The sequence below is a fragment of the Sinocyclocheilus rhinocerous genome, unplaced genomic scaffold (assembly GCF_001515625.1).
Source record: "Sinocyclocheilus rhinocerous isolate Xijiao unplaced genomic scaffold, SAMN03320098_v1.1 scaffold383, whole genome shotgun sequence".
In the NCBI taxonomy this organism is placed as follows: Eukaryota; Metazoa; Chordata; class Actinopteri; order Cypriniformes; family Cyprinidae; genus Sinocyclocheilus; species Sinocyclocheilus rhinocerous.
The window spans coordinates 487,367-497,469 of NW_015643560.1; the positions used below are offsets into that span (position 1 = coordinate 487,367).

Here is a 10,103-nt window from a genome sequence, read left to right on the forward strand (position 1 = left end):
AATCTTTTTAGCCGTGTAATAAGCGGGATAATGTACATCCAGCCGGTTGTTATCTCAGAATAAACCCCTTCAGGCTGATACAAGACCCGATCACCCTGTTGTGGTTTATTCTGAGATAACAACCGGCTGGATGTACATTATCCCTTACTTAACAAGCACAACTATTGATTTTAATAATGCATTAGTAAATGTTGGAATTGACATTAACTAAGATGAATAAATGTAGTATTGTTCTTGCTTAGTTCATGTTAACTAAAATAGTTAACTAATGTTAACTAATGAACCTTATTGTAAAGTGTTACCAATTTATTATACTATTATATATCTGCCGATCAGTGTTAGCAATTTTAAATATGCTGGTTCAGTTCTATGGTATTTGTGTGAGACTATTTGCAGCTAAACTACTAAACAATCTTAACGAGTGGAAAACTTTGACCTTCTGAACTTTTGTTTGGTTCTTGCTAATGAGAAATTCTTATATGGTTAAACTGTTCCAGATAGAGGAGACTAGTCTAATAGCATAACTATTAGCATCCTCCAGGCTTTCCTGTAGTAAACAACTCGGTGAGGAGCTAAAGCAGAGTGCAACAGGGGTAAGGCTCTAACATAAGCACAAGCACACAAGCAAGCAAAAGTAATCTTCACAGAACAAGCGTTTAATCCCTCCAGGCCTTTCCACAGGCACGGCGGGACAATTAAGGGCCAAGCGGTGCAAGAGAGGCTCAAGCAGATCAAGATGAACTCTGTCGCCTGCATGAGCACGTCCACCTGAGGTGAGCTTTTAGCATCGTCATGACAACAGCCAGCTTAAAGCACGGCCTGTGTTTATTTGACTTGGTGTGGAGCTGCTGATTGCGTGAAGTCGAGTTCTTATTGCCTACCTCCAGTGAGCGTGGACGTTCCCTGGCTGAGGCTTCAGGGTCCTGAGAGGAACTGCTGGCAGGAGACAAGGGACATGAGGCTCTGGGAGGGGTGTCTGGGAGGGGGGCCGTGGGAGGCGTGCTGGATCTTGTTGCGGGACCAAATACTTGGTCATAGTGTGAGATCATGAACTCCACGAGAAGAGCCTGATAGCTGGTTTCCAGTAGAGCGATCATCGACACGTCTCCTGACACTAGGGGCCGCAGGAGAGTGGGGCCAAACACAATGCCCAGGTTTCCTGGAGACATCTTGTTGTCTTCAAAATGTTCTGCAACCCTGAAGAGAAGAAAGTGACGGATTGGTAGCGAACTACCATCTACCATCCGACTGGTATTACTTTGCTATGAGTAATACCATATTGAAAAATATTCTAAATCTAAAAAATGAAATACTGTCAAAACAATTACAAGTAGCTGAACTAGTGTTATTTTAGTATATATGAGATACTATTATAGTTTTTATTAATATTTTGAATTAGTTTTTATTTGTATATTTTATGTTTTCATTTTAATTTTAGTTAAACTTTTAGTTATTTTGCTGTGTTTTTGTCATTTTTTTAATGTCTATATAGTGTTTATTAATTTTTATTTTGGTTTTAGTTTGAGTTATTTTAGGTAAACTAAACAAAAATGAGAAATGTTGCTTTGGCAACTAGCCAAAACTTTTTTTTTTAATGGTTTCCATTTTAGTTAACGACAATAACCCTGAGCTGAACACCTAAACAGGTGAAAGTCTTTCAATTTCATTGCCATCTATACAAAAGTGGAAACTTAGGAATGATGTTGCACTGTAATGTAAACATGGACCATGTAACATATACTGCAGTGGATTCTAAGAGAGGAGAAATTTTACTGAAGAAAGCATTTTATAATTAGTGTTTAAGTGCTCTTTAGGGCACTGTTTTATGACTGACAAAGTTTGCTGGGTGACAATCTTTGCTAGTGTTCAGAAGAATGAGCTGATTTGAGACACACATTAAGTATTTTGCTAATTTTAGTGCAATTTTAGAAAACACTGTAATGTGATTTCACACAGTATGGTACCTGGTCAAGTGGGCTATCATGTGCTGCACTGCGTTGTAGTTACACAAAGGCAGTCGTCCGATGAGCTCTCTGAGTTTGACCACAATACTCTCCACAATCCCAGCAGTCTCGGCAACATGGTCCTTTTCACTAAGCCTCTGAATCTCCTTACCCACATTGATGAAGTCGTTGTAAAGGTCAAAGGTGAGTAAAGGCTCCGGAAGCTGTGAAAGAGGAAGACTGGGTGTTACGTTATATGTTTTAAGCAGGGTCGTATCCACAATAGACACTGAGGGATACAAGCATCTACCCCCAAGGCCCCAAAATAGAAATGGCCAAATTGTCCCCCCCCAATATGTGATATTCTTCATGCTGCTCAGCTGCACTGCATTACATACCACTCTGTTTGTTGTTGTTATAACAGTAAGTTTTGAAAGTTAAAATTCAGGCTGCTCTGCAGTCTAACAGCGCTCAACAATGTCAAAATAATTGAGATTACTTGAATTACTTTACTTCAATTTTACGTTTTTATTTTTATGTGTGTGTGTGTGTTTTACCTCTTTGAAGAAATGCTTGAGTACGGAGGTGATGTCATGCGGTGAGAGGTCACCAAGGTCAACTTGGTCTTTCTGGATTTCAAAGGCCTGACATAACTTCAGAATGCGAGGTTTGGATCCACTGATTCTGTAAACTCCCTAGATATAGAGAAAAGAACAAGAGATCGAAGACAATTAGGTTATTTCATTTTCTTAAAGTTTGAGTGGTCTTTGCCCACGCAACATTTGCTGGTATGGTGCTAGTGTGCATGATGCAGCTACTTAGATATTCTTCTGAGAGGCCTTCAACTGCTCTGCACACTACACAACTTTTAAAATCGTTACAGATTTTAAAGCACTAGGCGACTTTGTGAATGGTTACAGAGAAATGACCAAGGATCACCAAGTCTTTCCGACCACGACAAACATGTCACAGGAAACGCATGACAAATAAAAAACAAGGTGTTGGAAAATCTGCACAAAATATCAAACATGTTTGATATCCTTCATTGGACTAAATCATAGTATGAACCAAAAAAATCAAAGAGTGTGTGTCCATCAGAAACAATGTGATTTTCTGTGAAATCTGTCAACTCCAACTAACCAAAACCTGCAGACTGACTCTGACTTTCGGCAACTAGCATTGACTCATCTAGACTGCAAATCGGGGTAAAAATCTATGCATTGTAGTTGTGTATGTTCTCTATGATATTCTGGTCTATAGATTTGGCTCGGGGGCCTTCAGTGCAAGTCTATGGTATTTGTAGCCTGTTTTATCATTTGCAAAGTGAAAACTGTAAATATAATTCCTTAAAGTAACAGCTCATCCCTCCTCAACAAGTCACATGATTGGAGGTGTCCTTCATATCTGTAGCAAATATAGGCAAATTACAATTCACTAGTTGCCTAAAGTTCCGTGGTTGCCAAAAATTCAGCCTAAACGCAAACGCATGCTATAGATCTTAATGTGATATTATTATTATTATTATTATTTTTATTTGACCTCATGATCTTTAATCAGAATGTCATAACTGGAACTTCTGGTGAAAACGACTCCCAGGTGACATATGCAGGACTTCTCCAATCATTTAGACCTCTTAAACCCGCCCCTGCTACGGCCACATCTCAACATTTAATCAAAAACCAATGCACAGATCCAAGTCCTGTCCTACATTTATGATCAGATCTTTTTCGATAATCTGATACATATCAATACAATACAATTGTGTGCATAACAATACGGAAGAAAAGATCTGTTGGTACTTCCATTTCATTGCGACTTTATCAAGCACCATCATCTCTTCACAACATTATAATATCCATGTACTGAGTTCCTACCTGGACTCCGAGAGCCCTGCTCTCAATCTCTTCAGTGCAGCGCAGGACAACGAAGGGCACAGAGTCTTGGCTCTCTCTGGGCAGAAGGGAGATCTCCATCCCAAAGATGAAGCCTCTCCTGTGCTCACACTCCATCTGGCACACCTCCAGGCACTTCCTGTGGACTGCAAGGCCACACTGGCAAGAGAGGAGCAGCTGTCAGTCTGCCATGTTCTGACCAGTGCACAGTGAGATAAGGAATGGCTCTTTTCTTTTATTAACTAGTTAGTCATATCCAGCTACTTACAGTACATCACCAGAAGTAAACTGAGGTTAAATGTCTCAACAATAGAGCACAATATTTGGGTTCACCAAGTAAAAATCCCATTTATTTTCTGTTTGTTTATTAATTTTTTAACGCCATGTTAGCATCAATGATTTTTACATGGCAAACAAAAGGTCAGCATCATAATCCATAGAATTTTAAATTATTATATGTGACCCTGGACCACAAAACCAGTCATAAGGGTCCATTTTTCAAAATTGAAATTTATACATCATCTGAAAGCTAAAATAAGTTTTCCATTGATGTATGGTTTGTTAGGATAGGACAATATTTGGCCGAGATACAACTATTTGAAAATCTGGAATCTGAGGGTGCAAAAAAATCAAAATATTGAGAAAATCGCCTTTGAAGTTGTCCAAATGAAGTTCTTAGCAATGCATATTACTAATCAAAAATAAAGTTTTAATATATTTACAGTAGGAAATTTACAAAATATCTTCATGGAACATGATCTTTACTTAATATCCTAATGATTTTTGGCATAAAAGAAAAATCAATAATTTTGACCCATACAATGTATTTTTGGCTATTGCTACAAATATACCCCAGCGACTTAAGACTGGTTTTGTGGTCCAGGGTCACATATAAAACATTTTTAACTTGGCGTAAGACAAAAAAATCTAAAATCTAAAATTGTGATACATTACAAAATATTTCACTTAAACGTGATTCTGAATAAAAACCTTTCTAGCAGTATTATAAAACCTTTCACAACAGACCTACCATTAGCTCTGAGATTATTTGATTTGATTCTGTAGAAACTTCAAGATTTCATATTCAGTTTCAAATATAATTTATTTTTTTCATCCTAATTTTTTGCCTACTCTACCCATAATAATAAAAAAAACATTGTTTAGTAATCATACACTTTGAAAAACAAATATTTTTGTGTATATATATATATATATATATATATGTATATGTATGAGTATATAGCAATGAACTCCAAATATATTGTATTTTATAATAGTAATCAATGACTTACAATTTCTAAAAAAGGAAGATTTTAGCATTCTTTTAAAAATACTTTAATATACTTAAGTGCAAACTGAATCTAATGGTTTCAGACTTAACTGTATGTTATTTACAGTTAAATCAAAATGTATTATATTTTGTATTTTTATTGTATATTGTAAACTATAATTTGTATTAAATGCAATTAGTTAAACTTAAAGAGTATTTTTTTCTACCCAGTTAAGTAGGATTTAGGTACATCTTTATATGTAAATTCACAATTACATCTATTGTCGGTTTCACTTTATTTTGATGGTCCCTTTAACATATTCTGTTGACTAAAAGTAACGTTGCACCTACATGTCTACTAACTCTTATTAGAGTATTAGTAGAGTATTAGTAGACTGGTAGGGTTAGGGTTGGAATAAGTTGACATGTACTTGCAAAAGTTACTTATAGTCAGTAGAATGTCTGTTGTGAGACCATGACAATAAAGAGTTAGCAGATATTAAGCAAACAGTCTACTAATATTTTGACGACCGTTAGTAGACATGCAGGTGCAACATTACTTATTGTCAACAGAATGTTAAAAAGGGACCACTGTCTTTGAAATATGGTTAAAGTGTACTGCCTTCAATTCATTGCTTAGATCTTTAACCAAAAAGCTACGCACGCTTCTCTGACACTCACCTCTTCGCACTCGATCCCGTTGACCAAGATGTAATTGTCACATTGCTTACACTTGACCATCTTGCTCTTCATTTTTTTCAGTCTGTGGGTCAGTGCGGCACGTGACGCATTTCGTGGTTTGCATGTCATTCCATTGCTATCAGACAAACCCTCTTCGCTCTCTGCACACACATGAAGAAGAGTCAACAACTGCACTGTCAGCCGTAAAAATGCAGAAAGTGTAAGTGATGAAAAGCGTCTCACACCTGCTTCTTGCAGAGTGTCTTTCTCATCAAGATCATCTGAAGACATGGTTCCCGTGGAGGAGGCCTTGGGCAGCTTACGGTTCCCGTGAGCTTCAGAGAGAAGACATATTACTAATCTATGTACAGATGGGACGGTTACTTCAGAAGTTCATAAGAGGTTTTCCCTACCTGGACTGGACAGTGATTCAAGACTTCCTCCAGTGCTGTCCCTGTCACTGTGGCCGGGACGTCCTGTACATCAACAAATCACATGAAAATGTTCAAGTGCACTTCATCTGGATGAGTTACATGTAAGAAAATGCGTGAGAGGAGACATACGTCCATCTGCTAAACTGCTGCTGTGTTTCAGTTCCTCTGGTAGCGCATATGAATCTTGTTGGTAACTTGGAGCAGCGCTTTGTTTACGTCGACCTGTTGGTGGGGATCTGTGAAATTAAAGGGATAAACAGCTGTTTAATGGATATACCAAAATCCAACTCAAATGATGTGGTTGCATTTGAAGTGAGCTTTAGTCGACTGAGATTACAGGCAATCCAGTTCTGTGCACAATAAGCTTCAGTGGGCTTTAGCAACTGATTCATGCAGCTGAAGAACATGAAGCTGATATCTGTTACAATAAAAAACCTAGCAAATCTCAAAAAGAACGAAAAGACAAAACGCAAACACAAAAACAAGTGTATGTTTCCATGTTAATGCATAATACTAGCTGTGTGATAAGAATAAGTTAGATAGGACTTAAATAAAATGTTTTCGGCTTTTTGGACATCTACGATGGAATAATTGAAGTACCTTGGAATTTACGCAGGAATATTTTTTGATTTCTCAAAATCTTGCCTTCAATTATACTACAGGTGCATCTCAATAAATTAGAATGTCGTGGAAAAGTTCATTTATTTTAGTAATTCAACTCAAATTGTGAAACTCGTGTATTAAATAAATTCAGTGCACACAGACTGAAGTAGTTTAAGTCTTTGGTTCACATAGTATCATATACTAATTTGGCTATATATTCACACACACACACACACACACACACTATTCAAAAGTTTGTGGACAGTAAGAGTTTTTCATTATTTGAATAAAAATACAGTAAAAACTGTTACATTGTGAAATATTATTACAATTTAAAATATCTGTTTTCTAATCTAATATATTTTATAATGTTATTTATTCCTGTGATGCAAAGCTGAATTTTCAGCATCATGACTCCAGTCTTCAGTGTCACATGATCATTCAGAAATCATTCTAATATACTGATTTAATGCTCAAGAAACATTTCTTATTATCAGCGTTTAAAGGAGTTGTGCTACTTAATACTTTTGTGGAAACAGTGATGCATTTTTTGATGAAGAGAACGTTCAAAAGAAGAACAACATTTCAAATGGAATCTTCTCTTTCTGTTTATTTACAGTCAATTTTGATTAATTTAACTCGTCTTTTCTTAATGTAAGCATTAATTTCTTTAAAAAAAAAAATTCTACTGACTTCCTGCGACTTCTAAGTTAGTCTTGTGTGTCCTCACCTCTTGTTTTGAGGCATGAACTCCTGAAATGTGAAGTTCTGGAGAGGCGGTTCGGCCAGGTGCTTTCCCAGGATGTATTGCAGGTAGGGTTCACCTGGTTCACAGGGCCTGCAGGTCAGCTCTAAGTTCTGGTAGCCCAGAGGAACCTGCTCAGTCTGCTGCCGCTGGTAATAAAACATGTTCACCGTTGCCTGACAGAGGAATAAGACAGACGACTTTAATCAAGAATCCATGGATGAATGTAAATAATGCAAACTTTCCTGTACAAAGGTTTTTCACAATGCAGTTGCAACAGTGTTTTCGTGGTTGCTAGGGTATTCTGAGTGTAAACCAAAAGAGCCCACTCCCTATAATATTTCGGCCTCTAGATATGGCAGTCTTGTATATTGATGGTTACTTGTCTTATTAAGGTGCCTCTAAAGGTGAACCAACCTCTTTTAGCACAGTGTCTCCTTGACAGATGAGCTTGCGAATGTGGATGATGATTTTGCGCTTCACCTTCTCCAGCTCTTTCTGATGGTTGTTTGCTTCACTCACACACTGCCTGTACAGTATCTCAGTCTCTGTAACCTGCACAGTAGCAAAGCACAGTGATGAATATCATAGTGAAGAAATGATAATTGGCATAACACACATTTATATGTTAAGAAATAATCCTAAATAGTCTCACTGAAATGTTTAGGTTATATTTCAAATACATTGATTAGAATAATATTTTTTTCTAACAATTTTCTTCAGAAGTATAATTTTTATTCATTAAGGCATATTATAATCTCACATAAATATTTTGTGCACAGTATGTTTGCTTGAAATTGTCTTGATGTCACTTAAATTGCAGTTTTTGAAGCGAGCGGGTCTCAAGTTCAAAATGAAGAATTTAAAAAAGTTAAAGTCAACATTATCAACTTTAAATTTATTTTTTAAAACTAAATACTTCAGAAAAATCAAATTATTTTTCTTATGTCTGCAAAATTTCTGTCAACTATGTTACTAATCGAACAACCCCCCGTAAACTAAAATATCATATGGATATCTGCAAAAAATTTATTATTATTATTTTTTTTTATTTGTTTAAAACAATCACTGTACATATGATGGAACAGACAAAATGGCCTTTAAATATATGTGCTACTTGCACTTAATCAGAGTGTGTAGTGGCATACAGTTTATCTTTAACAGTTGACCAGGTTAAACATCCTTTTCCTTGTAATATCAAGATGGTGTTTAATGATTAAAGGGAGAGTTCACCCAAAAAAAATGAAAATTCTGCCATACAGGGTTGGTACAAGTTGAGGGCGAGTAAATGATGGCAGAATTGTAATTTTTGGGGAAACTATCCCTTTAAGCTTGGCAACTAGCAGATATGTTATACCGATGAAATATATAAACCGAGACAGTAATTTTATCGAGAAAGCCTATTGTTTTTGTACTTTTGTGTTGATGTGAAATGATAGAACGAGCCATATACTCGAGATGACCTTAGCTTGGGCGTCATCTCTGGACTTCCTCCTCCTATCCAGGGTCTTGTAACCCCCCGTGTCCTCTTCAGCTTTGGCCGTCATGGCTTTGGCCTTCTCCAGCTCCTCACAGCGCTGCAGGTATTGCTGTCTTGCTCTCTTCAGCGCAGACACAGCATCATTCTGACGCATATAACATTATCAGTCACATTACTGGAAAAGCTGACCACAACAAATACACATCAAACTCAGCAGTATGAACTGACCATCCTCTTCTGTTCTTTTGACCACTGCTCTTTGAATTCCCGTCGCCACTTGTCGATTTCATTCTTCTTGGCCGAGAGAGCCTGTGGGATAGATAGCCCACAAGTTACATATTATGTTTCAGATTTCTTGTATTTGTTGTAAACATTGTTCAGATGGATGGAGCACCTGGTAGCAGCGCTGTTGAATGAGTTCAGCAGTTTGTTTGGCTGATGTGCTGCTTTTCAGATCGTGTTCTAGCACCTGTGTGTAGATGCTCTGCAGAGGCATCATGTCCTGTGGAATGCGTCCAAACACATGCATTAAGGCTGACAGCAAACAACCTTGTTCCTCATGCAACAGGACAACAGAACAGCTACATTAAGGTGTTTGTTCAGGGACACCAGGGTGTTATTAAATTGTATTTTTATCTTTTTGTTACATGAAAGTCACATTAAAGTCTTTTTAACTTTGATTTCTTTCTTTCTTTCTTTCTTTCTTTCTTTCCTTCATCATTTATTTTTGCTACTTTTATGTATATATTTTTTTCTGTAAAAGACTATATAATAATATTAAAATAATTGTGTGTGTTTATATATACTACCGGTCAAAAGTTTGGGATCAGAACGATTTTTTATGTTTTTTACAGGAGTTTCTTATGCTCATCAGGGCTGCATTTATTTGATCAAAAATACAGAAAAAAATGTAATATTGTGAAATGTTATTATGATGTAAAATAAGGTTTTTCTATTTTTATATACATTAAAATCTAATTTATTCCTGTGATGCAAAGCTGAATTTTCAGCATCATTACTCCAGTCTTCAGTGTCACATGATCTTCAGAAATCAT

General features: G+C 36.6%; 1 protein-coding gene across 1 annotated transcript in view; it reads right to left on the reverse strand.

The window, feature by feature from the left end:
* Window positions 1–731: 731 nt before the first annotated feature.
* The window catches only part of LOC107757342 (GEM-interacting protein-like), a 19,066-nt gene continuing 9,694 nt past the window's right edge, over window positions 732–10,103 (reverse strand). Inside the window, exons 7-19 of the mRNA XM_016574783.1 lie at window positions 9,443–9,550; window positions 9,277–9,357; window positions 9,032–9,193; window positions 7,986–8,123; window positions 7,554–7,744; window positions 6,350–6,456; window positions 6,200–6,262; window positions 6,032–6,121; window positions 5,787–5,947; window positions 3,818–3,994; window positions 2,501–2,638; window positions 1,965–2,167; window positions 732–1,197 (exon numbers count right to left, since the gene is read on the reverse strand). Of these exons, the coding sequence (XP_016430269.1) occupies window positions 732–1,197; window positions 1,965–2,167; window positions 2,501–2,638; window positions 3,818–3,994; window positions 5,787–5,947; window positions 6,032–6,121; window positions 6,200–6,262; window positions 6,350–6,456; window positions 7,554–7,744; window positions 7,986–8,123; window positions 9,032–9,193; window positions 9,277–9,357; window positions 9,443–9,550 (2,085 nt within the window). The remainder of the gene's footprint in view (window positions 1,198–1,964; window positions 2,168–2,500; window positions 2,639–3,817; window positions 3,995–5,786; window positions 5,948–6,031; window positions 6,122–6,199; window positions 6,263–6,349; window positions 6,457–7,553; window positions 7,745–7,985; window positions 8,124–9,031; window positions 9,194–9,276; window positions 9,358–9,442; window positions 9,551–10,103) is intronic.